Raw genomic sequence first — 23,164 nt, forward strand, 5'->3', positions numbered from 1 at the left:
AACCCCTGTGGTGCATTATACACGTCTAGCCGTCAACAAAGAGTACATCAAAATGTATTTTGAACCTGCTTGAATCCAATTCGCTGAGTCCCAAAGAGGCTCCGGCTTAAGTCACAGACTCACAGCCTAGGCCACAACACGGTGAAATTGGGTATACACATTGCAGAAAATACTAGTGTGCGACAGAATGTCTTCAAGTATACTGTTGTAAGCGAAGCCACCGTAGATCGGTTCGACATTGTGTTTAGCGAAGGCGCTTATACATCGGAGGTTGCCGAAATGTGTCGAGGCGTTCAGTAGCGCGTGCCGCGGCGCGTTGTCATTGCATTTCTTTCGTACTACTGCTCACGCCAGCGAATGAGTTCCCGTTTGACATATCAGTTTAGACTGATATATTGGGAACAGGCTTCTGAGACGACAAAAGCATACATTCCCAGCCCTAATATGCACCTTTTGGCACGCTCCTCCGCCGTCGCCCAATGTCACTCCACACGCGCAGGCTTCCAAGTATTCTGAGACGCACAAGTGAGTAAGCACCCCGAATATCGTTCTCCGCAAAATTCACTTACCATACAGTTTAGAATATCGGTCGGATCAACTCAGACCTCGCAAATGTTGCTCGGAGAGCAGAGGAACGAGACAATGTTCGTGCCGGTGTTCACCCCCTGGCATCCGCCATCCTGGTTCGTGAAGGTGAACATGCGGCCCTCGGCGCCGGCAGGACAGCCGGGGTCCTCGAACATTGTCACGCAATGGTTGCCTGACCCGCCGTCGACCTGAACAAGAGATCGTCAGCCAAGCTGAAGCTCGGATACTGGAGCCGTAGAGTTTCATGGAACATACGCGGAAAGAGTGCCGGTTGTCGAACGCGTGGCACGAACCGTCGCAGGGGACGTCCAGCCCAACGTCGCCGCCGCAGGTGCCGGTGCTGAACGCCGTGACCCCGGCCTGCGCTGCCTGGGGGGCGAGCGCAAGCATGAGTGCGGAGGCGACGAATGCAGCGGTGGTAGCGGAGTAGCGCATCTCTGGAATGTTGTGAAGGAGGTTGTGTGTGAGAGGAATGCTGTTGGACTTGGTGAGTCTCCATGCATTAGAGGGTGTGGTATATATACTGAAGTGTTTGTATAGTGAGGCGCAGATGACCCATTTGTGATACATTCTCGGCCCCCGTCTACGTCCACACCCACGAGAACTTCCATCTCGACACATACTGAATTAGTATGACAGACCTTCTGTCCGGCGTGCGCTCCAGTCAACAGCTTCCTGCCTGAACTACGCGGCTCTCCGCGCCCCCGGAGCGCTCGACTCTTGATCTCGTTCGACGCAGTATCAGCGAACTGCGCTATGCACTCGTACCATAAAACTATTTGTTGCTACAGAGTGGAGGTACGCCTTGTGCCAATTTCTCAAACTTTCGCGGCCTTTGCTCACTTAGCCTGCCAGTTCAAGTGTGTTAAGCGGCGACAACGCCGCCCCGCCCTAGATAGACGCGAAGAACCTTTACGAGCCATACGTGCTATGGACTGGACAACAGCTTCCGGACACTAGCAGCGGGGTCGAATGTGTTCAAGCATGCGCGCAGTGTTGCAAGGGTGATACAGCTACAAGCCCCTATCACCTGTTTCGAAATAACCTTCAAGCTAAAAGTGATCCTCACGCCGACAGATCGCAGTGCATGGTGACGTTATACCGCTCAGATCCTCGACGGCACCATCCATCTTCATACAGAACGTTGGTCAGAGGTACCGTGCTCCACAGAACGACGCACTACGGTCTCATCCGGGATGACTTCTGCGGCCACGGCCTGTCAGTCTCAACGTCCGGCAGCTTCATAGCGTCACCAGACTGGCCTATCCACATTGGCCGGCAGAGCCTCCTCGCTATACTTAGCAAGCCGCGCGGGTCATAGATGATTATACTGGAAAGGTGAGTATGTCGCGTCATTCATTACGTTCGCCTACGCTTGCGGCTCGAAGGACCAGGGAGCCACTCTGGCGCAGGCGCTGCTAACCGGATCATTAGACTGGAGGATAAAGCTTCGATGAAGGTTGGCCTGCAGTGCACGACGGGATAAGATGGTAGACGGAGAGCGAGTCATTGTGGATTCCAACTCGTTCAAGAAGTTGTCTAGCATGGCCAACTGGCGCTTCTCACGAGGCCTCGTCCGCAAGCAAGCGTGCCATAATAGACGCTCGTAGCTCTCTTTTCTACCATCATCATCACCTACAGGCCTTCGTTTATCTTTCTTGACCCCCAATGAACTTGAGACGAGGTGTACACCTCATTGGACCCCAAGTACGGGGCCTATGAGGTTGATTGTGGGTATATGTGGATGATTGTGGCCTCGTTAGTTCGGATTTAACGCAACAGGGATATACCGGTCAACTGGTCGACGCCAATACGTCAAACATGGACCAACTACTGCGAGTTACTGCCGTAATCTGACTTGTTATCTTGTATGGGTATTGCTTGGTGATAGACCACCATGGCTCAACACCGGTGGTAAGACGGCCTTGACGAGACCTCTCTTCAGCAAAGACGCATCGCAGAACGACTGCCTTAGCATTCCACCCGTCGGCCGAAGTACTTCCGGAATCCCGCCCGTACGTATATCTCACGCATCCTTCCATGTTTGCGGCGCTCATGCGCCCATAGCTGCTGTGATGGATGCCTTCTGCTACGGCTTATGCCTTCCCGAAGTCCGGACCGACCGCAGCCCTGCAGATCCACGGGTTCAGCAGCCATCAGCCGCCCTCCATAGATTTCGAGAACGGCCGTAAATAGTGTAAGTATACTTTTATCTTCCCAGGTGCATGCAGTGACCATCTCATGTGGACAGTAGCGAGAGACGGTAATACGATGCCCATCACCCGTGTCAGTTCGCCCGCCTCAATGGTCTCGGGGTCTATGCACGATCAGGGACGTTTCTCAGCAGTGCCTACTTAAAGCCTTCAGCTAGGCCTTTCTCCTCGGACATGCCGCCCTCCCTCGCACATCACCTCCGAGCGACGTCCAACAAGCTCACCATGGCTCGTGCACTGGCCTCAGTATGTCTCTATGCTTCTGTGTGCACACTGTTCCTCGCTGCGTTCGCCGCCCCTGTCTCTCTGGACATCCGCACTACCTCCGGCACCTTCAGAGGACTTAGCACAGGCAACGGAACTGAAAAGTGGCTCGGCGTCCCGTTCGCCCAGCCACCGGTGGGATCATTGCGGTTCAAGGCCCCCGTGGCCATCACGAACGCCTCACGAACTGTCAAAGATGCGTTCACGTTCGGAAATGCCTGCCCACAGGAGCCCTCCAGCAGTCTGGGTGCGCCGCTTTCTGAAGATTGCTTGTTCCTGAACGTACGCGGTCTATGTATATCGTCCTATATTTGCACACACTGACGATCTAAAATAGGTCTTCAGGCCCGCCGGGACGACACCCTCGGAGAAACTCCCGATACTCGTTTGGTTCTATGTACGTTGTCCGCGAACGGTTTAGCACGACCGCTAGCTCACGTTGGGTTTGATCAGGGCGGCGCGTTTATGAACGGGTACGCAGACAGCACAGCATGAGCGACGATCCGGGCTTCTAATGCCGCCACTGTGTAGGGCTGCCTCCGATCCACAGTTCGATCCCACGTGTAAGCGCGGTTCTCTGGTGTGCCAAGAGAAACACACTCATGCGTCTAAAGTTCTCATACAGCGCAGCGTGGCAACAAGCAAGCCGATTATATTCGTTTCCGTGTATGCACACCTTGCTCTAGTCCCCGGATTGCTGTTTATTTGTAACAATGACGTAGCAACTATCGCGTTAATACTTTCGGCTTCGTAAGTCGCTATCAGTCCGCATCCAAGAGCTTACTGAACGTTACTGGACACCTGGGGGTAGCTCGCCAGCAGTCACGTCCCCGCGGAGGATTTGAACGCTGGTCTGCTTGACCAACGTGCGGCGCTCACATTCTTGCAGGAGAATGCAGCAGCCTTCGGAGGCGATCCCTCGAAGGTGAGTTAACCCCCTCGTGCTCTACTCAAACTCGGTACTGACGAAGTCGCAAATATAGGTCACCATATGGGGCCAGGTACGCATGGAGTTAGTCTTTACTTTTTATAGCGTTGACGTCTGCGCAGTCCGCCGGTGCTGGAGCCGCGGAGGCGCAGGTTTTGTTCCCCACACCGCGCCCTCTCTTCCGCGCCGCCATCTTCGACTCGTCCACAGGCCCATTGTAAGCACACAAACTCCTCTTTCTCCACAGGGCGAACACAAACTCAGCATGCCGTAGTAAAAACGCCCCACCGGCAAGCCGCTATGATGACCCAGGTTTCCCCTTCGCCCGTCTGCTCGCAGCGACCGGCTGTCCTGCGGGGCCGGCTTCCTTTGCGTGCCTGCAGAAGTTGCCCTTCGAAGTGAGCCCCTTCTATCGTTAAACGCGTCTACAGCACACCACTCACTATGCGACATACGTAGACGCTGTTGAACGCCTCGAACACCCTGACGTCACAAGTGCTGAACGGCCAATTTTGGCAGCCCTCCGTGGGACCGCCAAACAGCTTCATGCCTGAGCGGCCCTCGCTGCGCATTGCGAGCGACAACTTCCTGCATGTCCCCATTCTCGCGGGAACGAACGTAAGTCCGCCTGATTTCTTGCTATATCTCCGCGTAACCAGACGTTCGTTCCCACAGAACAACGAAGGTACCGTATTCAGTGGGTCCGTACGGGGTTTGAACGTGCCTGCCGCACAAGAGAACGCGACCTTCGACACGTTCATCAAGAACCTCCTCATCGACCCGACCACCGTTACACAAGACACTCTCAACACGATCAACTCGCTCTACCCGCCCAACGACCCGGCGCTCGGCGCTCCTTTCAACACCGGTGATTCGCTCTTCGATCGCGCAGAGGCATGGTACACGGACAACATGTACCTCGCTGCGCGCCGGCTGCTCTTCAACAAGGCCGCACCGCTGCAGCCGCTTTTTGCGTACGCGTTCAGGGAGTTCATCCCTGGAAACGACCCGTCGCTCGGAGGTGCGTTCATCCCTGCATACCTGAATATAAGGGCCTGATAGGGCGATGTCCCTAGTGTTCCATGGTTCCGAGCTCGAGCTGCTCTTTGGCCACTTCCCGGCTGTCGAGCAGGCGTTCGCAGAGCAGATGGCTGACTTCTATATCAACTTCATCAACGATCTCAACCCCGGAGGTATGATATATAGTCACTACTGCCTGTCGCGCCGATGTTCACCACTTCGGATTAGCTCCCTGGCCACAGTTCACTTTGGAGACGAAACAGGTGCTCCAGCTGATGAGGGACAACATCACGGCCATTCCCGACGGTATGCTACCGAAGTGATGTTAAAGGGACCACCCTGACATACGTGTTCATAGACTTCAACCTGCAGAAGACGGACTTCCTCGATTCCACAGTTGTGCTGGGTCAATTCCAGAAGTGAACATGGGCGAATTGCTGTACGCGTAGCTGCCAATGTAGCTCTGTGTCTGGGCCGCTTGGCCTATCTAGTCTCGTACATCTCCATGACTATCGTCGCTCTTCAATAGCGCAATTCGACGGCATATCTCAATTTTCGGATGTGAAGCGTTTACGGAAGTCAAATAGGAGCCGTAGACTTACATAGACGCAGATCACTAGCGCGTGAAACCGTGAACATATACATTTCATCGCTCACCAGCATCCTAGGACGGCATACTAAGCTGCCAACATTTCGAACATGAGTTTTCCGCTCTGCCTAGCCGTATAGAGACAAAATTCGGACCGCCATGAGATGCCGGAGGGAGTCCAGGGAATCCTCGGGCCGGCCTCACGGTCCGTGCAGAGCGGTGATCGAGGCGGAGCGCCTTGGAGAGTTCGCTTGCAACGCGGGGTGGAACGCCTCAGCCACCGACGACCATGTCCGAATCCCGTCTACGACTGCTTACCCTCAACTGCTGGTCAGTCGTTTGTGTCTGAGCTGTATGTCCCGCTGATACATGTTGGCAGGGGTCTGAAGTATGTTTCAAAACACAGAAAGGAGCGCGTTACCGCCATAGCAGCCGCGCTAGCCGCCTCCGACCACGATGTCATCACGCTGCAAGAGCTTTGGGTGTTTGCAGACTATGAATACGTCCGAGATGCTGTCTCAAAGCGTCTACCACACTCCAAGTTCTTCTACAGGTGCGTGTGTCACTAGCGACCGGTTCGCACGCCAGAGCTGAGGTGTACGTTCTCGTAGCGGGGCGCTGGGAGCCGGCTTGGTCATATTCTCTCGGTTCCCCATCATTGCCGCCACTATACACCCCTACTCTTTGAATGGCTCGCCTGTCGATGTTGCCGCCGGGGACTGGTTTGTGGGCAAGGCCGCAGCCAGTATCCTATTCGCCCATCCTATTCTTGGACATGTACAGGTCTACAACACGCATGTGCGTTTCACCTTCCACATCTCATTCAACCCTGCACTGACAAGCCGTTATTGCTTAGCTCTTTGCCAAGGGTGGAGACGAAGGCGCAGAGTATCACAAGGCCCACCGTTTGGTGAACGCCTGGGAGTTCGCAAAGCTGGCAAGACAGTCCGCCGAACTGGGGCGCTATGTCATCGCCTCCGGAGATTTCAACAGCGTACCAAACTCGCTGCCCATGACCATCATTCGTGATCACGCCGGCCTCACCGACGCCTGGACTGTCACGCACCCCAACACGCCAGAACCGACCGCTGCGAGCCCACCGTCCCCAGAGCACGCAATACGCACCCATGGCGTCACCGCAGACTCCCCACTGAACTCGTACTCGGCCGGAAAGCCGCTAGAACCTCTCGCGCGCAAGTTCCAGGGCAAACGCCTCGACTACGTCTTCTTCCGCCAACCATCCAACCCCGGCGCGCCTGTCCTCCGACCAATCGACACGCGCGTCGTGCTCACCGAACGCGTCCCCGGATGCAGCTTCTCGTTCTCGGACCACTTCGGGCTCGAGGCCACATTCGCGATCGAGGGTGTCGATACAGCCGGCCCCCCACAGTCCCCCTCGGTGGCGCTGTCCTCCGTGTCCAGCACCCAGCACCCCACGTGCGCGAAGGACCTCTCCCCGGAGTCGATCACGCTCACGCTCTCCTCGCTCATGGCGCGCTACCGCTTCGCGCAGTCGCAGGCGCGCACGCAGCTCACCGTGTTCGCGGTGTGCATCGCGCTGCTGCTCGCGATCATCGTCGGGTCGGCGTGGTTCCCGCGCTCGTGGATCAACCCGATCTTCCTCGTCATGACGGTCGCGCTCGCGTGGCTCGCGACGACGATGTTGTATATTGGGTTTGTGTACGGGAACTGGGAGGTGAACGCGCTCACGAACATCATCGAGGAGCTCGAGTTGTACCGCGGGATGCTCCTGGATCAGAGGCGTAGCCGGAGTTCGCGCTCGTCGTGAGGGCGAGGGTCCGGGATTGGAGTTATGGAGGAGATCTATATATTGGAGTGTGCTACTCTGTCCATCGGAGGAAACATGCGGAACAGACTACGTACTATACACATGGATTGGGAACATTAGTGAACGTCCTACTCTATGAACGGCACAGACTACTGAATACGAGGTCCGGAGCGATGTGGTATGTAATCAGCCCAAGCGGCCACGCAAGTGTGATGGTCCATGACACTCTCAGTCCTTGGGGAGTGAAACAGACCGTGTGCGCATGCAGACTGCGGTTTATATGCCTACAGATGATGGTACACGACAACATCAAACCCGTTCCAAATGCATGCTCGAAAGGAAGCGACAACAAAGACAGCGACTAGCTACGCTTGGCAGAGAACGCAGACAGAGACAACGTCCTTGAATGCCTTCGCGCCACGGTCGCCTGCGGCGACGACACCGGGCTCTCCGGCTTGTACGTCGTCGTATGGTTCGCCGGGCCCAACGAGTGCCACTGCTGGCACAGCGAGCTGATGTCCGGATGGCTATACTGCGAGCGGCGGATCGCAGGCTCCGGCGGCGCGTCCACCGAAGACGTCATGCTCAGCGACGACATGCGTGTGCGCCGGCGCGGGGGCGGCGCGACGTCGTCCGCGGAGGCGGGACCGTGCGCGTGCACGGGGTCGACGTGGATGGAGTCGGACGCGGAGACGGTCGCGGCGTCTGCGATGGCGGAGAATGTCGAGCGCAGGCGGGCGAGGGAGGGTCGTTTCGGAAGAAGCGATGGACGGGCGGCGGGGCTGTGGGGAGGGGGTGTATAGGATCGTGATGGACGCAGAGCGCCGCCTTCGAACAAGTCTCCTTCGTCCTCGCTGCTAGAGGATACGTACTTGGAATCCCAGCTCGGGTCATCGCCTTGAAGGGTGGGCGTTGGGGAGACGGAACGGCGTTTCCGGCGGTAGCTGCCGCTGTCACGTTTGCTCTTCGGAGACTGGGAGATTGCTTCGCGACCTGCGCCGGTTTCAGTGCCGTCTCCGCGGACTACGCGTGCCGCGTCGTTGTCGATCTCGTCCTCGAGACCCTTCTCAGCTGACGTGTCGAGGGACTGCGGTGTGCGACTCTGGTATTGCGGGAGAAAGGACCACACGAAGTCATGGCAGGATATAAATGCGTGTTTAGCGGCATCCAGGAAGGGGAGTGATTGGAATACGTGGACCTGGAAGCGAGATGTGAGATGTCCGTGTTGCGTCCCGTGAAGGTAAGCCACCTACCATATCTTCGTAGAGCTCATGTCGTACTTCGACGCCTGCTAGAGTGGCCTTGTGCGCAAGGAGCGTGATCTCGTCCCGAAGCACCTCGACTTCGCCGGCTTGAATAAGTAATGGCGGCAGTCCCTTGAAGTCTCCGAACAATGGGCTGGCGTAGGGATGTGTCAGGTATTTCTCCATGTGCTCGCCGAGGTAGCAGGCTATCGGGTTTAGATGGTCGCCGGGTTGGGGCATGGGAACAATGTCGTACTGAGCATTACTTTCCCAGGACTCGCAACTCATGGTAAGATCTGTCGTCAGAGTTGTGTGAGTCGCTGGAGCGGATGTTGGAGCAAAACCAAACTTACCGACCCATGGTGACATCAAGATGGCACCGGCAGGTAAAGGGTAATCGTTGTCGCGCAGGTACATCAAAAGTGCGAGCGTGAGACCACCTCCAGCACTATCCCCGGCGACGACGATGTTCTCTGGGGGAACATGGAGGTCGTCCACAAGTCTAAAGTATGCGGAAACAGCATCATGGAGGGGACCTGGGAAGCGGGTTTCGGGTGCAAGTCGGTAATTCACAACTAGATACAAGTCAGCGTATACGAGCCCTTTCACAAGGCTTGTACTTACCGAATAATCGTGCGTCCAGGTACTTGGCAAGGGGAAGTGTGATCAACCTATGCGTCGCCGCACTAAACATATAATATGCTCCTGCGGAAGGCTGTGAGCGCAGGGACGCAGGGAGTACGACCATGGTACGACGTACCGCCATGGAGGTATAGCACCACGCGTTCTTTCCGCTTCGGCTTCTCACCGAACTTGCCTTCCTTCCGAGCTTTCCACTCCGCTTGTAGTCTGTGCCATGTCTTCTTGCCGACAACCCACTCGGCACATAGTTCCCGCGTGCCGTCTTCGGCTGCGTCAAAGTCCTCCAGGATACCCCGTAACCCGCGTTTCCTAACGGAGAACGTGACCGGCGTTACGAGAGCATCGGATGGTACGGGTACCAAGCCACCGATGCTCATAAGCATACGAATAGTGTCCTGCGACGCGTAAGCTCACGACTGACGAGTGAGGTGGAGATTTACATACAATATCGGTCAGGTGGGAGTAACGACTGACTCCGCGCATCATGCTCGAAAGCAGGGTCATCTCGATCCCCCATGACTTCCGCGGCGGGCCCCACAAGTGATGCGAAAGCGCGTCCGCGGCGAGTGTCGTGGCTAATGTATGCATCAAGCAGTGTGAGCAACATTGTCTCGCCAAGCAATGTACGGAAGATCGACGTCATGTAGAAGACTGAATAGAGACGAGCCAATCTAAGATCGTTACCCCGCATTCGCAGGAATCATCAAAAGTTCTGGGACGCTGTTGTTCGATCGGAGGCAGTGGGCTCGCTGACTTGGGAAGAAACCGTATGCCGTTGCGGCGTGGGCGGAAGGTTGTTTGACAACGAGACTCACCTTTGACTGCCGCGAACGCTCCGAACTTCCACCAGTGCCATAGCCTCATCGGTTCTCGTTGACCCTGCTTGAGCCTGGGGTCTCCGACTCTGGAGGAGGGCGGTTGTACCCCAGGGCGTTCAAAGTGTTTCAAGGCCTCTGAGGGGTTTGAATCGGATATAGTTGTGGGCAGCTTGGAGAGCACCGAAGGCTGCGGCTCCTCCGAGGGCTGCACAGGATCCGCGGGGGCTTTCGAGAGGAACCAGCGCATAGGGAGCAGGCGGAATCGAAACGGAAACAAGAGGTATACTCGACCACAGAGACTGAAGCACTGTAAGCTGGGAGATGATTAAGAGGAAGGAGGCAATTGGCGGGAGAGGGAGAGGACGACAAAGGGAGAACGCTCTCGCGACCGCACAGCGGGCGCCTGTTGTGCTCACATTGCCCCACAGTCCGTAAACGGCAATCACATGCGTGATCGAGGCACTCCCCGACGTTCTGCCGCGGCAGTGCCGTTCAGAATCCGCGCACGCGACGTCTCCGTACAAGGTCACTCTGTCCTTCCGGCTCTCAGTACAACAACAACATCGCAGTAATCTGGCAGTCCGCCGCAGTCGTCTGACCGTCCTATGACCGTCTCCTGCGAGTTCCGCCCACGGCTGCCTAGTAATCGTCTCCCCGGCTGACCACTTCTTTCCGTGTCGGACGTAATAGAATGGTGTGCTCCTACAAGACTGTGTCAGTCCATGTTCCGTGCCAAGCGCCAATTCTTGACATACAAATTGAGCAGTCATCGATCCTCGGACATCACATAGCGGAGGGTAGTCCTGCACGATACCTTGAGATACCAAGTGGTTGAGCTGCGTAGAATACCAGCCTGTCAGTACTTTTCTCAGCCAGCCCAGGAATTAGGTACACACTGCAAGGAGGTACTTGCTCTCTCCCGCTCGCTCAAGATAGCGCCGGCAGAAGGGCAGAGTGCCGAAGTTTTTGTTGATCGATTTCAATAGTGACTTCGCCGATGTCAATCTGTGCACATCCATTCATCAGCAACGTGCTTCTCGATGTATTGCAACTCGCTCTCAGAGACATACCGGAGAGGAACATGTGGCGCGTCCACCACTCGGGCGTAGTGCGAGCATTCACCCTGCTCGATGACCTTTCCTCGCCCTGTAGAGCCGAAGGTCTCGATTGCGAAGTACTCGCCCTCCTCCATCTTGGTCTGATCGTCGTTCTTCACCAGGAGGACCGACTTGCCGCCATGAATTTGGTAGGGGGTGATGGTGTGTCCGCTGAGGTGCTCAATTGGTTTAACTGTAGTAGAAATGTCAGGACATCGGTATCTATCGACTGATACGCCGGTAAGACACTAACCAGGTAGTACCTTGCCGTTGACCTCAACTTCGTAGGATTCCATGGTTTCCTGGATATAGCCTGCGAGCTCGCCAAGGCGAACATCAATTCCAGCTTCCTAGCAGCCAAATTTCCAGGTTAGCGGAGACAATGGAGAACCCATACAATGATCGTACCCGGATGCCAGTGTCTGTCGCCGCCCTGACTGCCTCGAGCAGCTTGTCGTATGTGGGGTCGAACGACAGCGTGAATGCAGAGTCCAGGATCCGCCCCTTCACGTGCACACCGAAGTCGACCTTCAGCACGTCCTTCTCACCCAGAACTGCCGGCGCACAAAATTAGTCCAGGCCGCTTCCCACCCGAGCCCTACGGGCACCCGCGCCGCGGAAGCGGAAGCGGAAGAGGGACGCACCCAGCGTGTCGCCCGGATTGGGCGAGTAGTGCGCCGCGCAGTGGTTCAGGCTGAGCCCGGTGGGGAACCCGATGCCCGCCTCGAGCCCGTTCTCCTCGACGAGGGCGCGCGTGCCGTTCTCGATCACCTCCGCGATGTCGATCATGCGCATCCCCGGCCTGATCACCTTGCGCGCGTACTTGCGCACCTGCCGGTGCACCTCTGCGCCGCGCCGGATGCTGTTGTAGGTCACCTCTGGGTCCTCCATTGCCATGCGCTCGTCGTAGCGCCTCTCCTCGGACGTTGTGCGATAGGCATTGCTGCGGGCGATACGGTCAGTATCACGCGGAGATCGCAGGAGGGGGCGGGACGGGGCGCACTCGTCTTTGTAATCTTGCAGCTCGCCCTCGGGGTAGTTGCCGTCGGGGAACAGTTTGGAGAGCCCGATAGTGGGCGGCTCCGTCTGCTCTACTTTCTTCTTCTTGGGCTTTTTCTTTTTCTTCTTCTTCTTGCCCTCGCCTGCAACGTGCTGAATGAGTAATCTGACGCCAACCAGAACACATCTTATCGCTCACCGCCAGCGCCCTGCGCCTCGGGTGCACCGTCCTCTTCCGCCTCATCTGCATCCTCCTCCGCCTCCGGGGAGGCGGGGGGCACTTCGTCGGGCTTCTTCTCGACTGAGGCGGTCATCATCCGCCCTGAACGCGCGCTGGCTGGGCCGCTGCAGGAATAGTCGTCGTCAAGGCTGGGGTCCAGAAAGAGAAACGAGCACGGGCGACGGCGCAGCTGAGCAAGCTTTCGAAGCAAAACCGGTCAGACGCCTCAGCTCAGCCAAAAGGCGATCGTCCATCGTGGGCGGCCCGCACGTGACAGACGCCCCCTCTGCATCCGAAAGTGGTGGCGGCGGAGCTCGTGGCGCTCGTACGCTCTTGTCGACATACCGCTGCCAGCTGCTATTACCGTCGCGCGTTGCTGGGAGGCTGTCTCGAGGACAACGCTGGACAGAGGATATAGACGGAGAGAAGGCAAGTCACACTCCTAACTTATTCAATGCGAGAAGGAGAGCAGCGTGGCCGCGACCCACTCCTGGGGCGGGTATTACGCGACCCCGGGCCAAGGAATTGGGTTGGCAGCGTTCTCCCGGGCTCTCACATGCGTTTGCACCTGCGCAGCGCCATGATGAACCACCTCTTTCAAAGGTCTCGTCGTGTCTGGGCCGGCGATGCTGCAGCGAATGCCGTGGTTCAAACGTACGCGAGTTAAAGCTAGCTTTCGAAAACACGTATTCTGTAGGTACGTGGCGTACCATGTATACGTAAGTGAAGCGGGCTGTAGGCGGGATGACTCGCACAGAGCCTAAAGCTTAGGGCGGACGATCCAGGCTGAATTTGATTATTTTGTCAAATCTGCGTTTGCGGGGTCTGCAGGTGAGTTTGAGTCAATACGCCCGGTAGTCGCACATCTCACAGGGCAGAAGTGGATTGCTTATACCCTCTTGCAGTCGCCTGAACTAGCTTGACGAAGATGTCATCACCTCTAAGCCAAACCCTCCCTCGGCCACCCCCCATCCTCCTTGACCTATATGGGTTGCCTGCGTCCGAAGCTATCCACCCATCGATATACGAAGAGTCACGCGAAGCATCGCTCTTCACGCCTTCAAACGACGAGAATAGACCGTGCGTGACACTCACCTTTGCACAATCCCTCGATGCGAAGATCGCCGGGGCGGGGGGCAAGCAGCTCATCCTGAGTGGGAAAGAGAGCATGGTGATGACCCACTGGTGCGTGCACAGAAGACCTACATCTTCAAAATGAGGTGCGATGGTAAGACAGGATGCGCACCTTGCACGATGCGATCGTAGTCGGCATCGGCACTGCGCTGAACGACGATCCCCAGCTTAACAGTAAGTCCCGATACATTCACCTTCAACGACGCGTATTTCGAGTGCACGAGCGAACATGCCCTCGGTAGCTCGTCACCTTCCCCCGCTCCCCGAAGGACACCCTCACGGGTACCGCATTCCGAGGCCAGTCATCCTCGACACGCACCTCCGTCTCCCGCCTACGTGCAAGCTCCTGCGAAACTACCAAGCCGGACGCGGTCGGCGTCCCTGGGTCGTCTGCGCGCGTCGGACAGGATCGCGCGACGTCGCAGGCAACGAGGCGTTCACGAAGCGAGCAGCAGCCCTCCAGAACGCAGGCGCGCGCATCGTCGAAGTGGACGCTGACGAGGCTACCGGTAGGCCCTATCTGTCCAATATACAAATTGCAGCGAGGCCCTGAAGGCGTCGAACGTGGTGGTTTGCGATTGACAGGTGCGATCGCCATCCCGGCCCTCCTGTCCGCCCTGCGCGAGCTTGGCGTGCGCTCGGTGATGGTCGAGGGCGGCGCGCGCGTTATTCGCGCGTTCCTCTCTGCCGCCGCGCCCGCGCACCGATCTGCGGGTTCAGGCTCAGGCTCAGGGGACACAGACACGAAGACGGAGAACGCGAAGGCCGTCGACGCGCTCGTCGTGACCGTCGCACCGACGCTCGTGGGTGCGGCGGGTGTGGGATACGGCACTGAATTGCTCGCGGACGCAGTACGTGTGCCCAATCGCGCCTGCCCCGCACCGTCGATAGCGACTGATATATCTGTGTGCCCGCCGAAGCTACCGACGTTTCAGCACGTCCGGACCGAGGCGTTCGGGCCTGACGCCGTGACGGCCCTAAAGGTGCTGTAGCTGCGGCGAGCGGCGAGCCTGGCGGTCGGGCGTATCTGTGTACGAGCCTGGCGGTTGGGTGTATTTCGGCGCAGGAATACGCAGTGTAAAAAGGGGTGCTCAATTCTCGCCGTTCGTTCGCGCGTTCGGGCGCTACATGGGCGCTACACCTACGCGGTTCAGACTCCGCCTAGCACAGTGTCGAGCGTCGTGCTTCGTCGCAAGTGTTGCTAGCACCAAGATGCTCTCTGTGATCACTTAATGGACTAAAAATAAGTACAAGATGCTGAGGTACTAGGCACCATGAGCTAATTTCACGGACCTGCCATGCACATTCGCAGTCGGGCGCTTCTTTCGCCGCAAGAAAGTACTAAAGCAGCCACAAATGGCAGAAATTATGTGAATCTCCTCTAGATACAGTCAGGAAATTCTTGCCCCCGGTCAAGCTGCCGTGTACTTGCAGGAGTACCACTGACGAGCGTGTACGCGCACAACGCTCGACACTGTGCTAGGCGGAGTCTGAACCGCGTAGGTGTAGCGCCCATGTAGCGCCCGAACGCGCGAACGAACGGCGAGAATTGAGCACCCCTAAAGGCCCTGGGCGATATCGAACGACGACGGCCTCCTGTAAGGCGTGCTTTGACGGCCCTGGCTAGTGCGGTCCCTTGCCGGCTGCGGCACGCTGTTTTCGCGACTGAGGGCCCTTCCGGTGAGAGAATAATACCGTGACGATGGAGCTGGATATACCGGACTTTGCGCGCACAATAGACTTGATTCTCCACTTTCCAGCAGTCGCCGCCTGGAAAGATGGAAGGCCCGCCGTCCCGCGAGCGTGGTGCGGAGCTGGCGTGCCTGCGCTGTGCCTGCGAGTTCCTGGAGAAACGTGCGATGATGTGACATGCTGTGACCGACGCGTGACGCTTCGCGCTAATCGCAGCCAGCGCCGGAGCTTGGGGGGAAAGCGGTCGTTTGGGATCTGCAGAAGGCAAGGCGTAGCATGATAAGGCGGGTGTGGCAGCGTGGCCTATCCACGGGTCGTCCGCGGTGCGACCACAGGACAGACGGAAGGCGTCGAAGACTCGAAGACCCTCACGGTCGTGAGCGGGGTCGGCCGACCCTTATGTACATGGCGGCAGCCTTGCGGCAGAGCATGGCTTCTCGAGACATTTGCGGCGGGGGACGTGCGAATGAAGCGGGGATACACGCGTCTCGCCGGACACGCTGCATTGAGGATTAAGCTCAGAAGCCGCTGGGTTGGGGCGTCGATACGGGGCGCTCGCAAAGCCATGCGAACATGGGAAGAGGCGACCCAAAGATTGCGCCGAGTTCTTCCGACGCGCCGCGCAGAGCGCATGCATGTCCGCCGCAGGTAGAACGGTATGCATGCGGTGTCTGAAGGTGCGCCGGGGGTCATGAGTGCGCCGCCACCTGTGTTATGGCCTCCTAATCACAGCCGCTTACAGGTGGTGGTCAGAGTTTGCGCTCGGCTAGTCCAGGTGGGTGTAGAACACACAAAGCCAGCGCTGTGGAAGCATTCGGTCCAGGCGGTGTGACAGTTCCTGGAATGTATAGGGACATTGCCGTGCAGCTGTGGGGGGCGGCGAGAGCGATCAGAATGCCGTGAGTCTGGCGTGTGTCCGCGGCGGCGGGCGATGTGGAGCAGAACGGGACTCGCGACGAGAGCAGGATGTGTTGGAAGCGTCTGGAAGTGGGCGCACACACGATAATCGACAGGCAACGCGGACGAGGGCGCTGATCCGGAACGTGGCCACCAATGGCGTGGGGGGAGACCAGGGACGGCCAGGGCGAAGGTGGGTTGACGCGCATGGGACGGCGTGACGTCAGAACGACGCGGTCGGTCGTCACGCTAAAATACAGGCCGCCCTGGCCGGAGATGGCACCTCTTCGCCCTCCCCGTCCGACTCAGGTCGATTATTTCCCCCCTCCTCCTCCTCCATGGCCCTCCCGCCCCAAGCGTAGGCGTCGCCCTCACAGGCCTCTCCGCGCCCACCTCCACGCCCCTCGCGCGCGACTCATCGTCGTCGCCCGTGTCTTCCTCCTTGTCTGCGCAGGGAAGCGCGCCCTATCTCTCGAAGGCCCCTCGGTGCCTGCAGATCCCCCACAGCGCCCTTCAGGAAACAGGCTCCATGGAGTACCAGCGCAAGCGCACTGACGTCCATGCATCCATCCCAGCAGAGATCTTTAACCCGTACGCCATGCCTCGGGCGGCGTACGCGCCCTGGGGCGGACTCGTAGATGGCCGTTATCCATCGTTTGCGTCGTCCACGAGCTCCTTGCGCCCGACGCGCGACGAGAAGCGGCTGCCGGAGACGCCCGCCCGACGATGTACGTTTGTTGACAATCTTCCTTCTTCGCTTCATACTGAGATCCTCTATAGCCGACGCAGTCCGCGCAGACCCTCGCTCTTCGCAGCAACCCGCTCCACGTCCTTCTCGTCATGCCGCCCCTCTCGTGCTCGTCGCCGTTGGGAACGCGATCCACGCCGAAAGCGACAGACGCACGAAGGTTCGCTTATCACCGGCGGCGGCGGACGTGGACGAGGATATACCGCCTCCTGTCCCTCCCAAGTCTCCATTGAGGTTCAACCGTGCAGAGTCTGTCTCGTCACAGATGCCTACCGATATCTCACCGGCGGCACGCACCTTCTCCCACTCTCAGTCCGACGTCGGCCACTCGTATCGCACTACCGTCAATGGCACCGCGACTTCGCCGGAGGGCGCGCCGGGCGCCCGGGCGATATTAACTTCCCCCCATGTGTCCACACCTGCCGGCCATGACAGCTTGTCCTCACCGAAGGCCCCACACGCTCGCACTTCCATGGAGCCTGCTACGCGTAAAGCCTCTTCAATCCGCGTTCGCAGGAACAAGCTGCACAAAACCCGTCAGCACTCCTTGCCGCCGTCGTCTTTCCGCCAGTCGCTCTTTGGCTCTCTGTTCGCGCGTGCCTTTGGATCCCACGACGCTGCCTGTCTCTCCAGTAGGTCGAGCAGCTCGCCCAGCATGAGCGACAGGCCTTACAGGGCCACTCGCAGCGTGAGCGACAGCGGACATTCGGTCACGAACCGGCCCCTACCCAGCTCGAGGAGCAGCGACACGACGGACAGTAGCTGTACGACGGATAGCTCGGGAAGCACCGCGTTCTCGTACGCCTCAACAGCCTTGACCACTCCTGATGCCTCCCCGCCCTCTCTGTCCCCGCGCAACAGCACGAAGGGCGTCCGCGCGAACAAGCTTCACAAGCGGCGGCCGCCACGGGCGCCGTCGGGCGTGTACCAGTATCCACTCGGGGGGCATGCGGCAGCTCTAGGCAGGTCGCAATCGACTCCAGACGATCTAGGCCAGCGCCCGCCGACTAGGAGGAATTGGTCAAGTGTCGAAGAAGCGCGATACACTGCTGAAGAGGCCGACTCGTTGGAGTACGGTCCGGACCCGGCCTCATGGTATACTTCCGTAAGCCTCCTTGCTTGCTGCGCGCTATCTCCCGGCACTGACGTGCTCCTCATGCCATCCGCCCGGCCATCACGTTCTGTCCCGAACTGCGTCCTACCACCGTCAATCGTGACATCATGCGCAAATTCGCTGCCCGCAGTTGACGGACCTCTCGTCGCCTTCACGCGATTCGCGGCGGGCGTCGACGTTGGACCCGATCTTCGAAGTCCGGAGCAAACGCTCTTCGCATGCGCTCGCGCAGCTGGCCTGCACTGGCTTGTGCTCGACCTCCGTTGCCGCCCTGTCTTCTCAGCTTGCTCTGCAGGATGACCTGTCCGATCGCCTTTCCAGCCTCAACGTACGTGAGTGGGACGATCCCATCAACGCAGACCCATTCAATCCGTACGTGGAATGCGCATCGCCGACGGAGTATGTGATTGGTGGCCCTCCTTCACCATCCGCGGAGTCTTCGACTTCTAGCCCCAGCCCTCTCCAGCGCGTTGCGCGAGGCAAGGCCGAAGGCACTGGGTTCTCTGTGGTCAGCGGATCCCTCGACAGAAGCGAAGACGCGATGCGGCGCTGGACACTTGCGATGGCCGATGTCCCAGACGAAGTCCTCGTGCACCATCTCGAACGTCTGCGGAAGGAGAGCCAGGCGCTGGCGCGTGGTCGCCTGCCCGGCCGTCGCAGTGCTGCGCCCAGCCAGGTTGGCCACGGAGACGAGAACTCCACTCTGGACACCAGCGACCGCCGGTCGTCGTTTTTCTTCGGAGGGCCGCGCGAGATGGGCATCTCAACGCGTTCTCCGTCGCGCGCACGCTTCAGTGTCGGCAACTTCGACCGCGAGCTTGACGGTGACATCTCGGACGACGACGCGCTTTCGGACGGAGACAACGAGGAGGACTGGAACACGGCGCGCCAGATGCTCTTTCGCTGCCGCGAGCTCGTGCAGACAGAGCGGAACTACCAGGCTCGCCTCCGCGAGCTGGCTTCCACGGACCTCTCCTCGCATTACGCGTGGCTGGTCGTCCGCCACCTCCCTGCTCTCATCAAAGTGTCTGAGACGCTGCTCGCGCACCTCTTCGACGACCCAAGTGCGTGGGGTGTCAGCACCGCCTTCATTGGCTGTGAGGAGGAGCTGGAGACCGCCCTGGTCGCGTGGTCGGCCGTCGTCGGCGAGTTCTTCGCAGAGGACGCCAACCTCAGGCCGACACGCAAGTTGACGAAGAAGTTCGCGGACGACAGCTCGAACCACGGGCACGACTCTCCCGCGCCGAGCCTGCGGCTCGCGATGCGCACGCGCAGCCAGAATGGCACATCGACGCCCATCAAGCGCGACTCTATGGCTGGCCGCCGGTTCTCCACCACAATGTCCGACGTCGGCCATGGCGGCGGCGAGACAAGCTCGAGCATTGGGCACGGCAGCGGGATGTTTACCGCTGCGCTGGGCACTGGACTCGCGTTCGGCCTCTCCGTCCCGCAGATGCCGCCGCCCTTCGAGCCCGACTATTCCCCGGTTAGACCCGCGCACGCTCGCAGCGCGCACGGACACGGGCAGAAGGCTAATGCTTCGGCCCTCGGGCTGAGCCGCGCGATGACGGCAATGACCGCGGTGGGCGCGTGGAAGCGCAAGAGCATGCCGTCGTCGCTCAGCAACTTGCCGGGCCTGGTGAACCCGCCGGCGTCCCCGGTCTCCCCACACACGCCGACGCATGGATACGGCAGCCACGCGCACACGCACCACGGCCACTCGTCGAGCGCGAGTGCCCACGGACACGGGAAAAAGCACTCGGAGCAGGACGCGAAGATGCATGTGCGCGAGCTGGCGATCCAGCCGACGCAGAGGGTCATGCGCTATGTGCTGCAGTACCGAGGTGCGTTGCTTAGGCTTTCTGTCGATTAAGCATAACAGTGACACTGACCACCTGCCGTGCAGACCTGCTTGATCACACCCCGACGACGAGCCCCTCGCGTGCTCTGGTCGAGCGCGCATACGAGATTGCGCTTCGCATCGCGAAGAGGTGCGACCGGGCGCAGGCCCACGCCGCGTTCCTTCGCCAGCAGCACCAAAAGTAACTCGTTCACGCTTCCCTTCACGACGATGTAACGATCACGACCCCGCACGACTGCATTGACTCTCCATTCTGCAACGCCCCCACCCCACCACCACACACCCCCACCCCTGCAGCATTCGCATCATCATCCCCATCTCGGTCCCCTTCCCCGCCCCCATTCCATTCCCCTTCGCTCTGCCTTGCATCTGTCCGTTCCTGTGTAAACCCATTATATATGGTATTGTAAAGTGTAACTTGGCTTAACGTCCTGTTGCTGCGCTTCGACCCGCCTCGCCCGATCCACGTCTTGGCATCCCCAGCACTTCGCCATAATCCCTCTTGCATTCGACCCCCCGTACCCACACATCGGCTCCGTCCCCCGTCTCCCCTCCTGCTTTCTCCCCACCTCCGCTTCGGCCGCACGCGTTTTCTCTCCGCCCCGTCCCGCGCCCACGCGTCTGTCCCCGTTTCCCCGCATCCCCGTCTCGTCTCTTCTCGTTCTCGCACTTCCCTCGAAGCAGCCTTCGATGTACACCACACACCTCTTCTCCCTTGTCAACCTATTTATCTACTCTCACGTTGTAGGATACAGTAGAGGCCCCCCAGGCGCGTGGCTACGTCTCGTTTGTTTGTCTGGTGTGCGTACGATGTCATGTCCCACCTCCGCGCGGCGTGCCCGTACGGCACGCTGCGTCATAGAGAATATAACCCCATCTGTACACGTTGATAGTTATGATACGACCGACGTCATACACGAATAGATTCTGACGACATACGACATGCGGGCCTTGGGGCCTAACTTGTGATGCGGCGTGTGGGAAGGTTAAGAACAACGTGTTGTACAACAGGATACGAGAACAGCAGGTCGACGGAGCGGCGAATACAGCATGGTACTAATACAGGTTCGGAGGAAGTACAACTTAACAAAGAGGTGGAATGGGACAACGTGAAAAGTAACGGTGCAACGGAGTGAGCACAAGCCTAGCAACGGAGATGAGGAGGAGAGACGGGAGGGTATGGTGTGGATCACTGGAGGTTGAAGAACGCAGGAAGGCTCCGCCACAGCTCCCTCCGCTTCTTCTCGGCCATGACCGTGATCTCGGTCGTGCACGCCGCGCACGGCAGCTCTGTGAACAGCGTGTCCAAGCGCATGCAGTCGTACAAAATATCAAGCGGGTCGTCCATCGAGTTCGGCGCGTTCTCCTGGAAGTACTTCCAGCAGTCGTTCCGCGCCTTCGTGCACCCCTTCACGCCCCGCTGGCAGCGCGGCCCGAATATGTCCGTGCCCACCGCGCGTGTGTACCCCGCGAGCAGCTTCTGCCCGTGCACGAGCCGCATCAGGTCCCGCTTGTCGAGCAGCCGCCACCGCGCCGTGCGCGCCCCGAACCGCAGGTGCTTCCCCGGGTTCGCGCGGTACGCGTCCCAGTCCGCGTCTGTGCTGAGCAGCGCGAGCTGGTAGAACGCCGCGGGCAGCAGGCTCGGGATCCCGTGGTCGCTCGCGATGCGGATCGCGGACGCGGGCTCGGGCAGGCGGTCGTCGAGGTATCGTCCGCCGACCTTGCCGGTGAGCTGCAGCGAGTGCTCGGAACGGAGGATGACGGCTTCGGCGCGGCGGGCATCCCACTGCGCGAGGGTCTGCGGCCAGTCGGCCTCGAGGTTTTCGATGATGCGGTGTCGGACGGCGTCGCATTCGAACTTTGTCGCGAGTTTGAGCGCGCCCTCGACGAGCACGGGCGTGTTGGGATCAAAGCGCTTGTATGCGGCGCCGCTGCAAGGGGAACGCTAGGTGAGTGACGTGCGTGTGGTGGCGAAAGAAGGGAGAACGCAAAAGTAGCATCTGTCACAAGTGTAGAACGCATACTCCGGGATAACTTGAAGTTGCCGGTACCCTTTATCATCAAAGTTGACGAGAACGACACACTTTGAATGGACGCCAGATGTTTGTAATGCGCATGTCCGAGGCGGCTCCCTCAAGATCGTCGCGATTTTCCTTGAACTCTCGCTTCACCCCCGAGAGCCATCCTAAAAGTTTATCGCGCCACTCGCATCGTACTTTGTGGAATGCATGGAACCGTACCACGATCTTAGGGCTACCTCTCGACGTACAAAGTGAACGGCGGGAGGCTCGCTGCGGCGGCTGATATAGCGAGCGACTCGAGTGGGTTGTACGGTCGTACCATTCACGCGAAGCGCGCTCTGCGGGCAATGTACTGGCTGCTATGAGCACCGCGTCGATTATGGCTGTTCCGTTGTTCTGGGGAACATACCAAACAGACATGTTCCCAAGAGCGACGTTTTCAAATGCGCGCACGGGTATAGGCTCCTGAACATCAGGTACTCACAGTGGGTCGTAGAACATCGTGAGAAAGCTGACGAGCTCCTCTGCACTGTCCGGCATCTGGACGTGCACGACGCCGTCGTACGTCTCCGCGATGCACGTCCGCGAGCCGGGCACAAGGAGTGGCGGGATTGCGAACATGTCCGCGATCATGGGCGAGTGGCGGCACAGGACCGACTTGTGCACCTTGAAGTACTGGCGAGTGCCGTTCTGGGTGAGCGCGGAGAGCACGACCGTCCCATCGTCGTAGTAGAGATCCGGATGTCGCTCGCTAGTCGGGACGGTCGCCACTGAAGCGGAGCTGTAGCTGTAGTCTGTGTCGGAACTCGTGCTGCTGAGGGGCGAGTTTGGAGGTATGTCGTCCGTCATTTACGGGTACTCTGCGCGAAAAACGTCTGCAGAGAACGCGAGCGCTGTACGGATGGTGTCACAGGTCGAGTAGAGGGGTGGAGAAAGAGAGATTTGGCATTTGGTCGCGTGTGGGGAGGAATAAGATGCGCGGTCAGTCTCGGGGACACTGCTTCCTGGATATACTGGGCGCATCATCAAGTCATGCGCCCGCGAGTTCGCAGCTCACTTATTTATTGCTCCCAGCAGTCGATAGGAGTGATCATATGGCCTCAGAACATAGGTCGTGTGAAGTTGCAGATGAGACTCATGATCTGAGGAGGAGAAGTATGCACATCGCTGCACAAAGCTTGATCAACTTACAAGACGTCCATACCTTATGGAGAAGATTATCTGAAGTAAGCACCATAGATATATACACGTACTTCCAGCAGGATTCATATTGATAGAACATCACG

General features: G+C 58.7%; 7 protein-coding genes across 7 annotated transcripts; 3 read left to right on the forward strand and 4 right to left on the reverse strand.

The window, feature by feature from the left end:
• Positions 1-599: 599 nt before the first annotated feature.
• On the reverse strand, positions 600-1,023 carry TRAVEDRAFT_41393 (uncharacterized protein; the record flags this gene model as incomplete). The annotated part of the gene is made up of 2 exons (XM_008033899.1): positions 600-776; positions 844-1,023. 2 exons carry the CDS (start codon positions 1,021-1,023, stop codon positions 600-602), a joined length of 357 nt encoding a protein of 118 aa, XP_008032090.1.
• Positions 1,024-3,026: 2,003 nt separating this feature from the next.
• On the forward strand, positions 3,027-5,436 carry TRAVEDRAFT_109109 (alpha/beta-hydrolase; the record flags this gene model as incomplete). Its single annotated transcript, XM_008034442.1, has 14 exons — positions 3,027-3,347; positions 3,403-3,462; positions 3,519-3,538; positions 3,597-3,637; positions 3,680-3,731; positions 3,788-3,815; positions 3,877-3,990; positions 4,049-4,066; positions 4,116-4,210; positions 4,268-4,407; positions 4,679-5,014; positions 5,070-5,186; positions 5,242-5,319; positions 5,372-5,436. 14 exons carry the CDS (start codon positions 3,027-3,029, stop codon positions 5,434-5,436), a joined length of 1,485 nt encoding a protein of 494 aa, XP_008032633.1.
• Positions 5,437-5,883: 447 nt separating this feature from the next.
• TRAVEDRAFT_157802 (uncharacterized protein) lies at positions 5,884-10,431 on the reverse strand. Its single transcript, XM_008034443.1, has 10 exons — positions 10,093-10,431; positions 9,722-9,852; positions 9,396-9,672; positions 9,260-9,340; positions 8,989-9,210; positions 8,645-8,931; positions 6,459-8,589; positions 6,214-6,400; positions 5,982-6,155; positions 5,884-5,932 (listed from the first exon to the last, which is right to left on the reverse strand). The coding sequence occupies exons 1-7, from the start codon at positions 10,340-10,342 to the stop codon at positions 7,753-7,755; spliced, it is 2,085 nt and encodes a 694-aa protein (XP_008032634.1). The 5' UTR covers positions 10,343-10,431; the 3' UTR covers positions 5,884-5,932; positions 5,982-6,155; positions 6,214-6,400; positions 6,459-7,752.
• Positions 10,432-10,734: 303 nt separating this feature from the next.
• TRAVEDRAFT_110297 (peptidase M24A methionine aminopeptidase) lies at positions 10,735-12,137 on the reverse strand (the record flags this gene model as incomplete). Its single annotated transcript, XM_008034444.1, has 7 exons — positions 10,735-10,797; positions 10,851-10,931; positions 10,992-11,100; positions 11,166-11,385; positions 11,446-11,542; positions 11,601-11,746; positions 11,837-12,137. Coding segments are annotated over 7 exons (1,017 nt in total), but the record flags the coding sequence as incomplete, so codon positions are not given.
• Positions 12,138-13,339: 1,202 nt separating this feature from the next.
• Positions 13,340-14,767, forward strand: TRAVEDRAFT_67904 (bacterial bifunctional deaminase-reductase; the record flags this gene model as incomplete). The annotated part of the gene is made up of 5 exons (XM_008034445.1): positions 13,340-13,596; positions 13,649-13,719; positions 13,788-14,054; positions 14,131-14,396; positions 14,466-14,767. The coding sequence occupies 5 exons, from the start codon at positions 13,340-13,342 to the stop codon at positions 14,535-14,537; spliced, it is 933 nt and encodes a 310-aa protein (XP_008032636.1). The 3' UTR covers positions 14,538-14,767.
• A 1,523-nt stretch (positions 14,768-16,290) lies between these two features.
• Positions 16,291-20,209, forward strand: TRAVEDRAFT_67905 (uncharacterized protein; the record flags this gene model as incomplete). Its single annotated transcript, XM_008034446.1, has 5 exons — positions 16,291-16,327; positions 16,395-16,862; positions 16,915-17,987; positions 18,127-19,840; positions 19,903-20,209. 5 exons carry the CDS (start codon positions 16,291-16,293, stop codon positions 20,040-20,042), a joined length of 3,432 nt encoding a protein of 1,143 aa, XP_008032637.1. The 3' UTR covers positions 20,043-20,209.
• A 628-nt stretch (positions 20,210-20,837) lies between these two features.
• TRAVEDRAFT_25321 (uncharacterized protein) lies at positions 20,838-22,772 on the reverse strand. The gene is made up of 2 exons (XM_008033603.1): positions 22,363-22,772; positions 20,838-21,788 (listed from the first exon to the last, which is right to left on the reverse strand). The coding sequence occupies exons 1-2, from the start codon at positions 22,725-22,727 to the stop codon at positions 21,047-21,049; spliced, it is 1,107 nt and encodes a 368-aa protein (XP_008031794.1). The 5' UTR covers positions 22,728-22,772; the 3' UTR covers positions 20,838-21,046.
• Between the last annotated feature and the right edge of the window lie 392 nt (positions 22,773-23,164).

The sequence above is a fragment of the Trametes versicolor genome (genome assembly GCF_000271585.1).
Source record: "Trametes versicolor FP-101664 SS1 unplaced genomic scaffold TRAVEscaffold_1, whole genome shotgun sequence".
Lineage (NCBI taxonomy): Eukaryota > Fungi > Basidiomycota > Agaricomycetes > Polyporales > Polyporaceae > Trametes > Trametes versicolor.

Coding starts and splice junctions, on each gene's coding strand:
- TRAVEDRAFT_157802 (XM_008034443.1), bottom strand. CDS start 10,342: ATGCGCTGGTTCCTCTCGAAAGCCCCCGCGGATCCTGTGCAGCCCTCG. Junction 9,853..10,092: donor AGCGTTCGCGGCAGTCAAAG/GTGAGTCTCGTT, acceptor TGCATACATTAG/CCACGACACTCGCCGCGGAC. Junction 9,341..9,395: donor GGTGCTATACCTCCATGGCG/GTACGTCGTACC, acceptor AGCCTTCCGCAG/GAGCATATTATATGTTTAGT.
- TRAVEDRAFT_25321 (XM_008033603.1), bottom strand. CDS start 22,727: ATGACGGACGACATACCTCCAAACTCGCCCCTCAGCAGCACGAGTTCC. Junction 21,789..22,362: donor ACGATGTTCTACGACCCACT/GTGAGTACCTGA, acceptor TTCCCCTTGCAG/CGGCGCCGCATACAAGCGCT.